Source organism: Strongylocentrotus purpuratus, unplaced genomic scaffold, assembly GCF_000002235.5.
Source record: "Strongylocentrotus purpuratus isolate Spur 01 unplaced genomic scaffold, Spur_5.0 spur5_contig_839, whole genome shotgun sequence".
NCBI classification, from domain to species: domain Eukaryota; kingdom Metazoa; phylum Echinodermata; class Echinoidea; order Camarodonta; family Strongylocentrotidae; genus Strongylocentrotus; species Strongylocentrotus purpuratus.
Window position 1 is genome coordinate 604,843 of NW_022145545.1, and position 18,659 is coordinate 623,501.

The 18,659-nt window shown below is 35.8% G+C and overlaps 1 protein-coding gene across 4 annotated transcripts in view; it reads left to right on the top strand.

Annotated features, from left to right (window-relative positions):
* Positions 1 to 12,172, top strand: part of LOC115918707 (regulating synaptic membrane exocytosis protein 2-like) — a 58,957-nt gene extending 46,785 nt beyond the window's left edge. For all 4 annotated transcript variants that reach the window (XM_030987616.1, XM_030987619.1, XM_030987606.1 and 1 more), the window contains 4 exons: positions 6,699 to 6,928; positions 7,501 to 7,636; positions 8,574 to 8,791; positions 9,416 to 12,172. In XM_030987616.1, coding sequence (XP_030843476.1) covers positions 6,699 to 6,928; positions 7,501 to 7,636; positions 8,574 to 8,791; positions 9,416 to 9,762 — 931 coding nt within the window. In that variant the 3' untranslated portion in view covers positions 9,763 to 12,172. The remainder of the gene's footprint in view (positions 1 to 6,698; positions 6,929 to 7,500; positions 7,637 to 8,573; positions 8,792 to 9,415) is intronic.
* Positions 12,173 to 18,659: the final 6,487 nt, after the last annotated feature.

Consider the following 18,659-nt stretch of genomic DNA (forward strand, 5'->3'; position numbering starts at 1 on the left):
GTAATGCAGCTGTACAAGGCTAGGCTGGTGTGTTTTTCCCTATTGAGCAGTGCATGAAGAATTTGATTGGTCATGTTTATTGTTGATACATGTACTATTTATCTACTGTAAGATTATTCGAGCAGTGATGGTAAAAAGAAACAGGAGAGGTAGAGAGAGAGAGAGAGAGAGAGAGAGAGAGAGAGAGAAAGAAGATGTAAACAAGAGAGAAAAGAGAAAGAGAAGCATAATATATTAGATGAAAAGTATAAGAGAAAGAAAGAAGGGATAAAAGGAGAGAAGTTAGGATAAGAAAAGGAGAGAAGTCAGGATAAGAGAAGAAGAGAAGGAGTTGGAGAGAGGGAAAGAGAGACGCAGAAGAAGAAGAAGAAGAAGAAGAAGAAGAAGGATGATTGAGCCCTTATGACTGTCTTCAGTAGATATGGAACTATAGAAACTCGATGCCCAATCAAACCTTTTGGGGCGCTTCTGGTTAATGGAGCTGTTGATCCCCAGAACTTTCCTATTATTTTGTTCACCAGTATTACGTGACTCTACTCTCAGGAAATTATTAAGTTCCATTCTTTTATATTCAATTAAAAGATTATTCTTAATTGCACCAACTCGGTAGTAAATGCTATGCTGAGAACATAGGCTATTCCCATAATTGATTTAAGTTATGCATTCTTGTAGTCATGGTGATTCTTGGTAAAAGCTTGTTTAAGACTTGGTTGATGTAGGCTTTCATGCAGTAACAGTTATTCCATTGTGTGGAGCAGCTCTATACAGTAGTTAGCACTAGATTTGTGGAGGTAAACATTTTATGCTTGAATAATTACCAAACGAGCTAGTAAAATATGCAGTAGACTGAAAACTGCCTGCACCTGTGACATCAAGGTGAAGCTCAGACAAGCTGAATAGCCTGGTTTACTAACTTATTCAAATTGTATGCATTCTTCACAACTTGTAGTCTTGACAAGGCTTGCCCAACATAGCAACACATAGTGTATGCAGACTGGATTCCAAGTATTGTAGTTCATTCATTTATAACAGGTTGATTGAAAATCTCATCACTAAATCCCCAGGAAAGAAATATCCATTAATTTGAAGTGTTAGTAATCCAGTATATTGACAAGATTTACTATTGTTAGAGAGGAATGCAGACAATGTTGGTTAGATAGTGACAATGATTGCTCATAGAACATTTCATTCAAACATGTACTTGTGAGCTTATAGGTTTTTGGATTACCATAACAAAGAAGTGTCCTTTTCATCTCTGTTCTATGAGCTAATTCATAGTTACAGGCTGCGCATTTAAGCAGATAAAGCAGATTACAATGTTGTGAAAACCTGATTTCCTGCTCATGAAAGGTACATGTCTGCTATCAGTATCCATGTATGCACCATGCATGCACTATACAGGTGTTTGTGTTCTTGTTGCAAGGGAAAACAAATGCTTTTCATGGGGTACCCTGTAGACATGGGGGTGATTATTCTAAAAGGCATTGTGGACTGATCCATTATCAAGGCTTCTGAATATTTAGGGCACTTGGACATGCTCTGCCAGTATATCAAAACTGGTTTATGGGCAAGCACTGAAATTTCTATGTGAGGAAAGCCGCAGACAGATTTAAGCAAATCTACAAGGGTAATATATGCCACCAGTTTTCTGAATGTTTCTGTTCTATCTTTTCTAAATGATGTGCACTAATTTTTCCTTATCTAATCTGCCATCTTATGTAGCTTAGCATTCATAATCATATAGTGATTTTTACAATGCGATGCAAAACATTACAACATCTTCTGTTTTGCCAAGTAATCAAATATAATTTGGAATCAACAATAAATGACTCTTTTGTCATCGTCATCGTCATATATGGATTTATCTTTTAAAGAGTGCAAAAGCTATGTATAGACTCTTTGATCCTGATACTAGGTCTGATCAAAGGCAGTCAGACCGAGGTCTAAGTTTTCCCTGTGTTTAGCGTCAATTTAGTACTCGTATCAGATTTAACTGAAAACCATTTTTGTAATGTAATCAACTTTAAGTCATTAATCTTTGTTAAGAGTGCCTCTTTGCAAATTATTTCATTCAATTGTTATGCAGAGTTGTATTTTCAATAGTCGGAATGCAAATTGCATACATTAGTTGTTGCTAGGTAGGACAAACATTTTCCCTTGTCCTACCTAACAATACGTAATGTATGCAATTCGCATTCTGACTATTGAAATACAATTAGGTCTATTCATTGTCATGAATAATTGTAATGAGGCACTTGACAAAGAGTTATGCATTCATTTTGATAACATTATGAAAATGAGTTGATAAGCAATTGTCTAGCTGCCAAAGTACCCATTTTGATTGATGAAAACAACAGATTTTCAGCAATCACTTAGCAAATAAAAGAAGCATATTCATGTGGCTGTAGGTTGTACGTTTAATGCTTTTTATTTTATAGTTGCATAATACGCTAGTAAAGCAAGCAACCATCAATTCGGTTTTGCTATTCTAGACTGATCGCTTCATCTCCAATGCTATTTTCTCTCCATTGAATTAAATAGGATGCTATTTTTAGAAGCTTGATCGTTTGGAAATCCAAATTGGAGACAAACGAGCCAGTCTGGGCGAGGTCAGGGTTATCCTGATTGACTTTACCTTCATATCTCCATCTTGAAATGGGTAAATGATGCAAATTCATAGAATCAGCTCATAGAGTGTAAATATTCCTGTTACAAAAACGTGATTATCATTCTGAAAATGTTGATGTTATATACGATCGTTATTCCTTTCATTTCATTCGTTGGTGTTTTATGTTTGTTTTTTCTTCTAAGCTAACTCCTTCCGTGCTGATAGGTTAACAAGCATAATTGAATGTCAAAGAGTCAAATGTATGGATCGTCGCTCTGTTTATGTCAGCATGAGGTATCTCACCTAGCAGCAGTCGATCTTCACGCTGTACATGTATTACCAATGCAATTAGGACGAGAAAACAATTTTTTTTCGACCGAAACTTTTAGTAGGTCATTGATACTGAGCAAAGTCTTTTGCGTACAACACACAACGGGGTATTAAAACAGCGTTAAAACTTAATTCATACAACTGATGTACTGTAATAGACAAACATGACCACTCTATTACTTGTTGGTTCCAGTGTGCAGTTTAAAACAAAGGCTTGAGGCAGCAGACAATGGGAAAATTACGAGCATATGATAATCACTTATTTATGCCTTGGTGTGTAATAGTACACCCACTTGTATTAGTAAGAGCCCTTTTCTGCGAACAACATAGTTTCAATTCACACTAGGTGTAGGTGTTTATTTCTATAAATTATGACATCACTAGACCCCAACCACATCCTCCCACCCGTGAATTCTAGACCCTTGAAAACGCCCACATCCTATGACTAAAACACAAACAAATAAATAAATAAATAAATAAATAATTGATCCCCAGGTTTAGCTCAAATGGGAGTTTCATTTATAATATTGTGGAGGCTTAAAGTGGGAATTCCGTTTATCGTATTGTGGAGGCTTAAAATGGGAATTCTGTTTATCATATTGTGGAGGCTTAAAATTGGAATTCTGTTTATCATATTGTGGAGGCTTAAAATTGGAATTCCATTAATCATTTTGTGGAGGCTTAACGTATTTCTAGAGTGTTTGTGAATCATGCTTTCCCCTTCAATGTATTTTCCATGAATTTTGATTACCGGTATCGGTCCAGGGGAGAATTTTCATCAGTAATGATTAACTGTGCATCCATGCATCACGTAGACCGCTTGCTGCAATATTTGAAAGTAGTCAACCATCGGAAGTTGGTTTATCCATGCCGCAAAGACTGTATTGAATATATTTTGGATAGAACATCCATTATCCTGTACCAGCAATGAAAGGCAAGCAATTGATTTCTATCACAACATTTCACAAATGTTTTCAATGATTTTGATGCCATATGCCTCCAATTCAAATTAATCTGAAAATACAGAAGTGCGCTTGTCAACAGAAATTTCCAGGAAACAAAATGAATCTCAAAATCTAATCAGAATCTGTCTCATTATTTCAATAATGACCCATTAACCTTGTCCTTAATTGGTTAACCCCTTCTCTCACATCACAGGAGCATCCTGGATAATGTACTTGGCTTTTCAGAGAATTCTGCGATATTGAATATTGAATTTTTTTTCTGCTTGCATCATACATGGCATGCATTATGAGATGAAACCACCTGGGGACACTAATCAAATTAGAGGACAAATCAGTCATCGGGAAACTTGATTTACTTTTTCCTAGCATTTGCAAATTCATTAAATCAGATATGATCTCCAAATAGTTTTTCTCAGATTCCCTTTTTTTGGAGGGGGAGGTGCACAAGGGGTATTTAATTCATCTTGATATTTGGTGGAAAACGGAAGAGTAGGGTACAAATGAGTTGGTCCAAAATGGCTACCGGTATGTTCCTGAAAATGGGTAAATAGATATTGAATCTAGACTAAAATATTGTGTACAGATATAAAAAAAAAATTAGAAGGGGCATTAATTAGAAGGCTATTCATTGCATTTGAAGGGGTGGATTTAATGAGTGCTATTGCTTTTTCTTGCCCTAGACCAACAGAGTTAAAAGATGTGGGAGGATCGTAGATTTGATTAGTGATATACTGAAAGGAGACAGGTGGGCTTAATGACATTGGTGTCAAGGGGGAGAGAGGTATGATGAGAGACAGAGAGAAGGGGAGAGAGAGAGATAGAAGAGATAAAGATAGAAGAGAGAAAAAGAGAGGATAGAGAGAGACAGATATATATATATATATAAAGAGAGAGAGAGAGAGAGAGAGAGAGAGAGAGATGAAGGGGAGGGTTGTTGGGAGAATGGGAAAGATAAAGAGCTCTCTCTCTGTATATTTCTCTTTCTCTACATCCCTTAATGTTGTCTATGTAATAAGGGTAAGTTTTAGGGGAACATTTTATTAATTTAAACATTCATGAAAGACAAACAAGCATTCAGCATAATATAAAAAAGAAAAACCTAAGGAACAGAGATTATAGGCATTCATTCTCTCCACCTTCCCATTTTAAGCCAGAAATAGAATGCGTGTATGACCAAGTAGAGATGAAAATGGAGATATGAATCCTTCATTGGCATGACCATTAAAAGCATCAGAGGTCATCATTTCTAGACTATTGCCCATGAAAAGAAAGCGGAACATGGGTATATTATGTTTCTGTTCAAAAACCCTCTCATCGATTTTAGGATTAGTTGTCTTCATATATTTGAGGAGTATCTTCAAATACCCAGTCAAACAACTTAATTTAATTCCCAATCACATATGTGCATCAATTGTGTTTTTTGTTGAACAAAATTTTCCACAATATTCAGTAATGTTGTTGCATATTTTGTGATCCAAATTAAAGAAAAATCCCATGATCCACAATTATACCTATCTGTTACAATTCAAAATGACTGGCAGACATACTGATAGCAAGCATTTCCACCTTTAACTTTGGTTTCATAACTCAGCAGAGGTTTATATGAGGTTTGTAACAAATCCCGGTTGAGAGTGGAAGCGGTCGTCCTCATCTAACATCTGTTGTTGAATCAAACAATGGATGAGATGGGCGGGATTCGGGGAACCTCACCGATGATTTTGACAGCTGCGGAGGAAAACACGTGTCACGCTCCAGTGTGTGGGTTGCTAGCTGTGGTGAACGCCCGCCCATGCCCTGATATTATTGATCTGCTGGAGGGGTTGTCACGTCTCTCTGTGCAAATATTTGTGATGCGTTGGCATGAGATGTGAGATTTATCGTACGTTAGGATCGGTGTAACCCCTCTGAATTCAGGTCAGGTAGAAAGGGAAAAACTGTAACTTCAACAAATATTTGTTATGGACAAGCTTGTGTGATATGTCCAGTTTGACGAGATATACATGCAATACATGTATTTTTGTTGACATAGCCTTTCTATTTTTTAGATTGTACATGTAGTGATATATCAGTATTCCATCAATGTGTTTACTTATCCAAATTCTCCTGGATGCAAACTGATACATCATATACTAGATCAATTACTTTAAAGAAACCCATGATACTAGATTTGATTGTTTTTCAATATGCAACTTCTCATTTATTTTGTTGTTTCTCACTCTCTCTCTCTTTCTCTCTCTCCCTCTTGCTCTCCCTTGCATTCTACTGTTTCACTTTCTCTTCTTTATTCTTTTTGTGAGCCCCTAAAGTCTTTGTCCCCTCTTTCTCCCTCTTATCTTTCCTCCTTTCCTTCTCTTATCTTTCCTCCTTTCCTTCTCTTATCTTTCCTCCTTTCCTTCTCTTATCTTTCCTCCTTTTCTTCTCTTTTCTTCTCTTTTCTACTTTTCTTCTCTTTTCTCCTTTTCTTCTCTTTTGATCTCTCTATCTCTTTCCCTATCTGCTCACCTTTTTTTCTATCTCAACAAACATCTTTCAAGGAGCTTCTTTACCATCTTAAATATTCCTTGTTTTGAACTATATATATCGTCCCTGTTTTCACAAAGTGATGGTAGTGAGGAAAATCGTCAGGCAAAGTGAATGCAATTTTTTTCACTACCATCACTTCGTGAAAACAGCGACGATATTATGAATCATATAAATGGGTTAACTATACCTAAGAACTAACAAGTGAATGCACATACAATAACCTATCTCCCTATTTGCTTTTGTCCTCCACCCCACCCCCCAATCTTACGCAGTGCCTTCACAGCCAAGATGCAGGAACACCATCCCGCCCCCACGCGCAAGCCCCTTAACCGCAGCACCAGCAGCACAGACATGTACATGTACGAGAAGAACGAGGGCAGTATCTCAGACTCTGCGGCCGAGCAGGGAAGCGTGGAGGGCAAGAAGAGACGTGGTTCCATCGCCAAGGTTGCCTCTCTAGTCGGTCTCTCCAAGAAGAGCAACAGCACCTCCAATTTGGCAGGTAAGAATCATCGTCTAGTGTTCTGATAGGTACCCCTTTTAATCAGTTTGAGGGGTAGGTTAACCGTTAATTTCTTTTTTTCTAAATAATGGAATTCTTCAATATGCTTTTTGATAATTTTCCCTTTTTTAGTGATATTAAATTTAATGTATCCATTTAAAAGCTTCCTTCCTTCATCCACTTCAAATATGATTACCGATAATCCCTTGAATATCTTTCTTTTATCATACAGGAAGTAAATGCATTCTTATTTTCAGACAGACTAGCCTGATTGCTTATACTTGTACAAGATTTTCATGGCAGAGCATTAAATATTCCTGTCTTACCTTGGTAGAAAACATTTTTTGTTGGAAATTGTTTTCTGAAAGTATGGAATAAGAGACCTAAAACGGAAAAAAGTTAATATTAAAAGACTTTCTTTGAATAATTTAAAAAAAAAAAAAATTTAAATTAATTTTTTACATTGAACTGGTTATTTCTTGGATAAACTTTTTGATTTGATTTGAAACAAAATCTACTTTGTATGTTTGGAAATTATGATCCATTCAATGCCATAAAATTGTGTTTTTCAGGTAAGAAACCTCGGGCAAGCATACAACGAAGTGAGGAAGTGTTGCCAATGGAAATGAGAGATCGATTGCAGAAGCAGGCTAGTCGAGAGAGCAACGACGGCAGCATCTGTAGCTTTGGCAGTGATAGCTCTAGTAGGTGAGTACTCATCCACAAAAGGTTTGGTTTGTAGAGGTGTCATGGTCTACCGTAGTGGATATGTGGATATTAAGTGCTATACAAATGAGGCTATTATTTTTATAATTATTACCACACAATACACTATATGTGGGACTAGCTTCTTTTTTCTTAAAATAAATGCCCTACATTTTAATCTGACAATAGAAGAAAGCATAGGATGAATATTTAACTCCACTGGTAGTCTTACAGAAGGTCCATTTTCTCTTTAGATACATGCAGATTATTTCAATATGTTTATATCTCATCTAGATAGCATAATCAAGTGCAAATCTTTCTCCTCTCTCTCTCTCTCTCTCTCTCTCTCTCTCTCTCTCTCACTCTCTCTCTCTCTCTCTCTCTCTCTTTCTCTCTTCCTCTTTTGTACTCTTTTGAGTACACTCTGTCAATACCATAGCTTTGTTTGAACATATATGTTTTTGAATATATATATATATCTGAAGGCCATTGAAGATATTGCCTGTTTAGAGCCAAGAGGCCGGTTGTTATCCCAAATCTCTGAACACAGCGTTAGTGTTGGTCAAACAGTTTTGAGCATCTAGTAAATCCTGGCTGGAATGCTCCCCAGGGAGTGGAGATTGTGCAAGTATTGAATCCAATGACTGGGGTAATATGTAGAGGGCTTAGAGACATCATAGATGTATTAAGCTCTATATAAAAGCGGAATAATTATTAGTGCCCTTCTCGTCCTCAGCAGACCATTTATCTGTATTAATATGTTTCCTTTTTAATATCTCTTTTAATATAGCTTATTCATTATATCCCCTTCATAAAGTCTGTTTGAAGCAAGAAGGGTGTTTTCTCTGTAAAACTATACGGGTTAAAATCCTTCTGGCTCCAAAAGGATAATATGTTTCTCAATAAGCATCAATCTGTTATTCTGAATTTCTCCCTCCAGCTTTATGCTCCCAGCCAACTTCCGCTTCGGTGGGGAGAGCCAGTTCAACGACTTCCTGGACGGACTCGGGCCCTCTCAGTTGGTGGGACGCCAAGCTCTAGGGTCTCCCTGGATGGGGGACATTCAACTTAGTCTGGAGGACAAGCGGGGTAACCTGGAGGTGGAAGTCATCAGGGCAAGGAGTCTGGTTGCCAAGCCAGGGGTCAAAGTTCCCCCAGGTAAGGAGAAGATATACTTTCCTCCAGGTCATGTGGTCAGCAGGTCCATTGTCTCTTAAGATATGTGCAGATTATTTCAATATGTTCATATCTCATCCAGATAGCATAATTAAGTGCAAATCTTTTGCCTCTCTCATTTTTCTACTCTTTGGAATATACTCAGGCCTACAGATTTGCATTAACATTTGTTAGAAAATGTGGTGTAATTTGTTTCAATTTGAGCTAGATTTTATAAGTGAAAGTCAGTATTGCTAAAGCCTTTAGTGTTTAATTTTTTATAGGTAAGTGTAATAGGTCAGGGGTCATTAGATGGAAAATAAAAAATTATGAAATGGGGTATTATATTTGAATCCTCATTTCATTTTTGATTTTGGAATTGTTTTAAGTTAAGGTTGAAAATTTCTGCTAATATTCAAAACGATAATAAGAACCAATGTATGACCTTCTGGCTCTCAACAGATGAACTGTTCTTTCTTCTCTGCTTGAACTGTTCAACCAGCTCTCTTTGAAACTGTGTAACTAATCACAAGCATCTCATTACGTGATGGTTCCTTTACAAGTTCGTTGATTTTAATACATTTCATTTCTCCTTTTTGTCTCCTCTTGTATTCCATCCCCATGCAGCTCCCTATGTAAAGGTGTATCTGATGGACGGAAAGCACTGCGTGGCCAAGCTGAAGACAAAGATTGCCCGTAAGACGCTGGATCCGCTTTACCAGCAGACACTCAAGTTCATAGAGGATGACCACAGCAACAAGGTACTGCAGATCACCGTCTGGGGCGACTACGGCCGTCTGGAGCGCAAGATATTCATGGGGGTCGCGCAGATCCTGCTTTCCGAGCTCGATCTCTCACACCCTGTCATGGGGTGGTACAAACTCTTTAACACGTCGTCCGTAGCGGACATTCACCAGCGGGGCTCCATCTCTTCTCTGGAGGGGTCAATGGTATCGCTGGCCAGTACAAAATGAGCACCCTGACCTGACATAGCTTTTTAGTTGTCATCTTATCTTATCTTAATCTCTTGTGAGCTAGGAAGGGGTGACAGGATGCTGCATTTGTTGCCGAGGTTGCAGACATTGATCGATTTGCTGCAGGTGCCTGAGGATGGTTTCTAGAGAAGTCTGAGTTTGTCTGAAGATGAAACACCATGCACTATGTGGATCTTCAGGACCAAGTTGTAGCATACAAGATCATCTTGGACTCGTTTAGACTTCTATTTGCAGGTGACAATGCCCTAACTCACCTAGTTTCAAAGCAAGGGTGTAATTCTTTGGAAATGGGCACTGCATGTGAGGTTGAGTAAAAGACTTCTTAGGATAACTATCTTTAGTTGTTCTACAGGACTCCTGGTTACTATGAGGTTATCATAAAATGCAAGATAAGGTCTTGATTGAGTTTGCTAGTCTGGAATCAAAGAAAAAGATGTGAAGATTACTCTGAAGCCCGCAAAATGTGGAGGTTCAAAGTTGAGGTTGTGGATACCAATGTATGCCTATTTTATTTAGCACTGTTGCCACCCCTGGTGTCATGCAGGCATTCTGGAGCACATTCCTATAGCAATGCTCTTTTAGTAAATCCACTTACAGAGCCAGAAGACACATTTTGCACTTTGAAATGAAAATTCTTTAATGAAAAGCCTTTAAAATCTGGAAACTGAAGTTTAAAATCTGACTGAGCTACTGCCCCGAGTTGTGTATCAAACAAATAAGTTTAAAAACGATTTTACTTTCAGCCCAAATATGAATAGAAGTGTCCATGGTCATAATCATGAATGAGTTGTAACTTTTTCCAATGCGATCAGAATACCTTTATCTCAACTTTTACGTAGAAATTATGTCGCCCAATGTAACATCATGCTTGCGTTGTTAAATAGAAATGTAATGCCTGATGCACACAAAATGTCATTGCGATAGCATTGTAAAAGCAATTAAGCCATACACAATCTGTGCACTGGTCACTTTCCAATTGCTTTTTATTTTGTAAGATGTGGCACTCACATAGCATATTGAAGACAACGACAGCCACAGTATCAGAAAAAAGACACATGTTGTGTAACAGGTCTTCAAGATACTGTCCTAAACTTTGACAACAATAACGTGATTGCCAGTATTACTTAGTGTGTGGGGGTAATGTTTGCATGACACTGAATAGGCAAATCATTGATATGTAAGTTGCAGCCCTCTGGCTCTCCCTCCCACTAAATCCAATGAAGGGTCATTCCACAAGGTGCTAAATCCACAATGATCATTTTGAATGTAGAGGCGTTTCAACCCCATTCTTTTCTATGCACCTCAAACTATTTGGAATATGCCTGCATGCTTCGGCTTTACGGTTCATCCTCCCTGCAAATTGGCAACAATTTTCTGTAGACGAGGGAGGCACCTCTGTCATTTTTTCCTTTTAGCCCCGTCGCTGCTGATAGTAGTATCACCATATATTTAATTGATCATATTTTGGGCTTGTGGTATCGAAAGAATTATGTATGTGAGAAGAAGACCGACTTACTTACCCATTTTCATGTTTGTATGAAATTATACTGTGTTTTGAATAAGCATCCCTTCTGTATCTTGAAGACAAATATTGACATGATCAAAATTCCAAGCCTTCTTTTCCTGAATAAAAAGGAAAAGAAAACACTTGTGCCTACGATGTGCTAATAGGAGAAGAAAGGAAGCAGATGATACAGAAGACTAATAGTATGTTGGAAGTTTATGTACGTCAAGGGGTGAAGATGTTCTAATCTCCATTCTTTCAAATGTTTATTAATTGCTAAGAGGAACTTCCATACAAGTCTTAGATGTTGACTTGCTTTTGCACGTGGTTGCAAAATCAGTTTGTTTGTTGTTTTATTAGCTGGTTTTGTTCCAGAGGAGTGATTTGTTTATTTCAGTAATTTGGGCAAAAGTAATATTGTCATAGATTAAGTTGTATCTTGTTAGTGGACAAAAGAGACAACTATTTGTTTTCTCCAGAAATAAACAGGATTTTCTCAAAACTAACAGTTTCAAGTTGGAATAGAAAGACACCAATCATATTGTGTGATAAAAGAACAGTAGCTTGTAACGTGGATTGATTGTTTTTTTTAAATTAATTTGTGCTAGACATATGTGCTATAATATTACATGTATCAACATCGTTATAGGATGTAATAGTTGACATTTTCGCTTGTATTTTCTTGATAAACACTATTCATATATTCCCTTCAATAATTGATTGGAAAAAATAGGAAAGAAGAAAAAAAATATTGAGATAATATATATCTCGTTCACCTAAATAGGGTATTTTTCTATTGTTGGTATATGCAAGTACTATAATCATACACTACATTTGTAGGAATGTAAGTTCTGTTTTGATTGGTCGGCTGGTAAGATACTGAGTATTTTTCAACCAGTCACAGAAGCTGTTCAATAGGATGGGTGCTGGGAACCCTGGACAAACAGAACATGGAGGCCTAGAGGTTATAGAAAGAAAAAAAAAACGAAAAGGAGGAAAGATGAATTTACATCAATTTTTGATATTTTGTTACATGAATCATTATAAACACGGTAGGACATTATAGATTGGGTGCATACATACATTTCATTGACTTCAGAGAAAAACAGAATGCAAACTAGATGATTTGAACTTCATAGTAATAGTTAAAATATATTGTTGTGCCCTCCATACATAGGCTTACATATCTGTGAAAACCTACTGGCGTTGAGTACAAGTCTAACCTCACATTTTAACGAACCTAGATAATAGAGATACATGCTTAGTCCTTCATAGTCCGGTAGATATAGATTTTAAATGGTACAAATTAAATTGAGTAGACTTTTGTGTTATGATTATCTCCACATACAATTTTTGTCATTTCAAATGCAATAACATCATGGGAAAAAATATATGTACATATGATAATCAATATCGTGTAAATACATAAACGCTTTGAAAGGTTGTACAGTCTGAATACAGACTGGCTTATAGTGCTTCGAATGAAAGAATTTCTTGGTTTAAGAGACGCAGGAAGGATTGTTTTCTGTAAAACGCTCTATCACTTAATGTCTGTTCTGTTGACTTTGTGCGTAATTGATATTGGACGATGTTTATTGTTATAACTGCAGATCATTATATTTATTGATATAGGGAAATTTTAAAATTCTATTGGATCTTCAGCTTTATCTGTATATTGAATGGGTGGTGAGATATAGATATATGAATATATATATTCTCTGGAAAGTATCTTGTATAGATGTTGTAGATGTAGTGGAAAACATGCCTGTTACCAAAGAAACAAAGATTGTTAATATGATGGATTCTGGATTTAATGCTCCAAACAGCAGCACAAAATTGCATTCCAGTCAGAAGTGTCAAGAAAATTTTATTCCATATATTGCCGTTATTTGTTTGTTTTTGTTTTTGTTCATCAGACAGTCCCAAAGGCCACATTCCAAGAGACATTTTTTGGGGGTTCAAATAAATTTGGGTCTTGAAGCAGTTGTGGAAGTGCTTTAAAAAAAAGTGTGATCTGCATACAAATAGGACTGAAAATACTTACAATATTAAAATATCTGTCTCTTCCTTTTGATCAGTGGAAGAGAGAGTAAACAGAAAAATGGGCAATGCAAAGGGTGAAATGCTTGTATTTTGAATGTAGAAATAACGAACATTTATTGATAGTAATGAAAGGCAGATATTGAGGCATCTCTAAATTATGATATAAATAAAAAAACATCTTTGCTCTGATCATTCCTCTTTCTTAGTTACACAATAGTTTTATATGACTCTCATTTCATATGATATTCATCATACTATAAATATATATTCATAGATATTGATAACATTGTGAGATATACAATATAAAGAGTATGATATGAGAGACAAATTGATAGTGGATATGGTTGGATGTATAGAAAGTAGCGCTATGGTGGAATATAGAATATTATGTAAATGCAAGCATTTCTTTATTCTATATGTTTAAATGTTGTTATTTATGAATAAATGTTCAATACACATTATATTGCTGTTATATAATGTAAATAGGAGAAAGACACATTATAATATGATAAACATATAATTATTGAAGATATATATATATTAAGTAATCTTTCATGCTCATTATGTATATCTGTATACTGCTCATTTTGGAGAAAACAAACAAAGATAGATGTCTTAAACCAGTAGTAATCAAAATACCACATACGGTATGTAGTCATTTTAGTGGAAATATGTTAACCTTATTAAGCTGAGAAAATAGATAAATGTTCTTGTATTTGGTTTCTTTCATTCTAGATAAGATTGTTTTGTTGATTAGTTTGATTTTTAGATGTAGAAAAGTCAATTTTCATCACATGCCCAATGTATACATGTAATTTCTAATTCTGTACAAGATTATACTGATATTTACAAGTATTATATACCAATAATATGCAAATACGTAATGGACATTTATGGACTATTTACTACTTTTTAACGATTATATTTAGTGGATTTGATTTACGAATTGGAAACAAACGAAGAATTTGTTGTGGACCTCTTAATAGACGAAGAAAAAAATCCACGATACAGTCAATAAATAAATATATGTTATATGAATATGAATGTTGTTTATGTATCTACACGTATTTATATGTATCAGGTATATTGTACTTATGTATTTATATTCTATTCTGTATGAAACGTGACATTAGAACATATTTAGTTGAGCATAATCTATACTTTTGGTTTAGATGTTTATATGTTTCCCTTCTCAGTTCTTTGCAAATTATCATTCCCGATTCAACAATTTTGTCCAAATATTTGCCATTGCCTGCCATGGTGTAGACTGAAGCCCGCTCTAATATTTTTAAACATCATATTTTCCATGTTTGCTTCTTGAAAACTGATGTAACACATGAAAAAAACAAATGTATCATTTGCTGACTTGATCAGCTGTTAATTCTTTTTCACCTTTCTTCCAAAATTACTTATGGCACAAATCCCTTTCTTGTTTTATTGTAGAATGTAAGAGTCAAGTGTTGGGTATTTTCATGACCTTTTCCATAATTGTATCAGCCTCGTTCCTGGAAAATTGGCTTGAACAGAGAGGTGAATTTGTTTTCAAAAATAGTAAAGAGAGTAGAGTGTTGGTAGTTTCTATGCTTTCTTGAAAATATTTTGAGAAGGCTAAATTTATTATACAAAATAAGCAACGAGACCACTTTTTCTGCGCCATTTGTGATTATTACTTTTATCATGCTCTATAAGTAAAGAACATGATTGTTTTGTCCAATGCAATGAAATGTCAGAATTACAGAATTTATTTTTTCTTTTGTTAAAATCTTATGAAGAATAACTTGACATAAAAAGGTGGTTATCAATTATAGGCTACCACACCCCTTTTACAAAGCAATAAAATATTTTTGAATATTTAAATATAGAGAAGGGTATGGTTGAAGGGTAACATATCAAGCTTAATTGTTTTCATGAAATGTTTCTGTCAAGGACAAGGGGAGCATATGATCAGAGGATGCATTGATAAGTTTCAGTGATATCTTTTTTAGTTGAACAAGGAGAGGTTTTAAATATTTCATAACATTCCTTTGTTGCATCAGAGAAACATTGTTAATCACTCATGAACTCATTACTGATGGAAGTTAAGCGGTTCTTGTATTAAGCTTGCTTGCGGGAATGACAGAATTCAGTAGGCGACGACTGTTCAAGAAAACGATTAAAGAATTTGTGCAATTCATGACTCTGTAACTTATTGGTGGACCATGAAAAGGGCATTTACAAGAAAATTCGATCTGCCATGCAATTACAGGAAGACAAAAAATAGTTCTCTTTCTCATTAAATTTTAATATACAAATCAGGTTTTGTTTGCATCATTATACTGTTTGCTACACGAGTGATCATGTGTATTTGATAATGGGAAAAGTTGCAATATGTGAACAGAAGACTGAAGTTATTCGTGTTTCTAAACCATGATTACTGCCCTTTTTTTAAGACTGCACTATTTCCTTGCAATAGACATTCCCTCTTTTTCATACCAATCAAAATTGAACATTCATATGCCGATATCATTTCTACTTTTTCTGTTACCTTCTGAATGTTGTTGTGTATTGATGTAGAACAGAAAAAACCATGGCATAGAATTTAAATTGTGATATATCTTTTTGAAAAAAATATGTGGCTCTTTAATATAGTTAATGTAGGCAGAGTATTGACTTCATATAACCTTTCTGTGGGACCAAATCGTATAGTCTGTTTTTGAGCAATGTCTCACGTACAATGTGAAACATTGTTTTTGTTATCATATAAAAGCAGTTGAATAAAAAAAAAAGCAGTCAATGAATAGTCTCCTCCCAGTAGTTGATATTTGTTTTTGAGTAGTTATCTGATGATATATTTGCGATATACTTGCTATTAGTCACAAGGTATCCAAAAATTGATAAACATTATGATTCTTATGAATTTTGTTTGGACTTGTACTCATATAATATTATTATCATATTGATTTATGTCTCAGCATCTGAAAATGAATGGAACTTGTGATGATGAAGCAACGACTTTATTCAACGATTTCATTTATGTACTGTCTGCACATCGGACTGTGATGTGTTTGATTTATGTATTATTATATTGTTTGCCATTATTTTCGAGTTATCCCGGTTTTCGTTCTTTATCAATATGATATGGATTATTAAAATGTTTCAATCCCTATAATGACAAATCAGTCTGAACAATTTATCTTTTAATGTGTCCTGAGTCATGATGTGAATTTGCAATGTGATGTAATGTTTGAGATCTGAGTGATGAATCTTTGAAAAGGGGCAGGTATAAAATAATAATAGGTGATGAACTGTAATGATCTGCTAAACATGACTGGTCAAATTCTACAATTGGCAAAATTTCATCCAGAAATGCATATTACAAGTGAATTCAAAAAGTCGGTACTAAATAGACTATTTGCCAACAAAATATGGGGGAAATGTGGTATGTTAAGAATACTCACCGATGTCAAATACGGAGAGAGAGAGAGAGAGAGAGAGAGAGAGAGAGAGAGAGAGAGAGAGAGAGATGTTCCTTTTTAGACTTGTATGCCAGTTATCAAAGTCGCACGACCAATAATCACAATAATCTGAGTTTGTAGTCTGGTGGTTAGATCCTTGCAAAAGAATAACGACATAAATGTGCAGAGAAGGAAATACCCTTTTTATGCATAATAATACTGTGACGATGATGATGATGTTGATAATAATGATTATCATGATGGTGGTGATGGTTATGAGGATAAAACATAATGATGATGATTATGTTGATATGATGATGCCAATGATTGTGATGGTGATGATGAATGTTGACGTTGCTTATTGAAAAAAAGTTTTGAAAGATATTATGTCGGCGTATAGTATATAGTTTAAAGAAGATACAAGAGGGGAAAGATGGGATAGCTGACCAAGCTAGGAGTCAGTTCTCTGATCTACCAATATACCGGACTCGTGTGTTTGAATGGAGACAGGTCGGATATTGTTGGATGCTGCCCAGACAGAGGAACAGATAGACGAGCTGGATAGTTTTGTTTTCTTCTTTCTTTCTGAGTGTGACTGTTTTATGAGCCTTCAAACTGGGGCGGGCAGAATGGGGGCAGAGTAGGCCTCGCTCTGTATACAAGCTGACAAAAGAGAGGTCGAATCACTATTTACTTTTTTTTTAAAGTTCAAGAGCCGAAACTAATAACGCAGCCTGCGCGCCACCATCACATTCCCCCGTTGTAAAAAGATGACGGTTGGATGATGTCGGCAATAATATTATTATGATTTTGTCATTGACTATAGATGGCTGTCAGAATATTTGTATAACTACATAAATATTTTGATAACTGCATCGGCTCTTAAAAAAATATAATACGAACAAGAAAAAAACCCGCCTACGTCTTTGATTATCAATTGATCTTGGGAACTACAAGTAAAGGTGGAAAATAAATGTTTAGAATTTCTATGCTGAAAAGTGTTTTTATGCTCATTATGTGTTAAGTGCATGTTTATGCCAATGTATTGACAATTTTCTTCTTCTTCTTCTTCCGGTTAAGTACAGACCGTCGTTGGCGTATTATCTTACTTGGGCTTATCGAGTGCCCAGATGAACAGTGCAAGTAAAAAATATTTTGATCATTCTCTTGTCTAAAAAAATTAATGTACGATAATCCATGAAACAAGGCGACAACTTTGTAAAAAAAAGGGTTCACGAAAACAAAGAGAGTGATTGAGAGGGAATGAAAGATAAGAGGAGAGGGGAGAAGATGAGAGAGAGAGAGAGAGGAAGAGAGAGAAAGAGAGAGAGAGAGAGAGAGGGGGGGGGGGAATAACAAACCCTGAGTTCAATTTCTAAAATTCGTACGTGATAATCGAACGAACTGGTCCAAACTGGAGGAAGCAGAAGCAAAACATAATTATGAAAAAATAAGATTGTCAATAGAAATTTTGTTTCATAGCAAATAACGTCAGTCTATTAAAGTTGCGGGAAGGAAACGGGACTCCTTTTCCGCATTGATCAGTCACAGAGCGTCGTTTAGGTAACACTTTTGGATTTTGGGCCAATGTATGTCTTTTCTAGGGCTATAGGGTTCTAGGGACGTTCATAAAAGTGGCGTAGACTCTAAACCCATACCTTTTGATCCACAGTCCGGTGAGTGACTTATCCACTCAGCCAAATTAAGCACCTCTTTTCTTTGGCACTTTTGGTTTCGCTTGATCGAACGTGGTGGTGGTGGTGGTGGGGGGGGGGGGTGGGTATACAATCCCACTAATACCCAAACCAAAGGAGGAAAACACACAATAAAAACGATTACATAACGGAACAAAAGGAAAAGGCACCACAATAGTCCACCATCCTTTGTTGAATAAC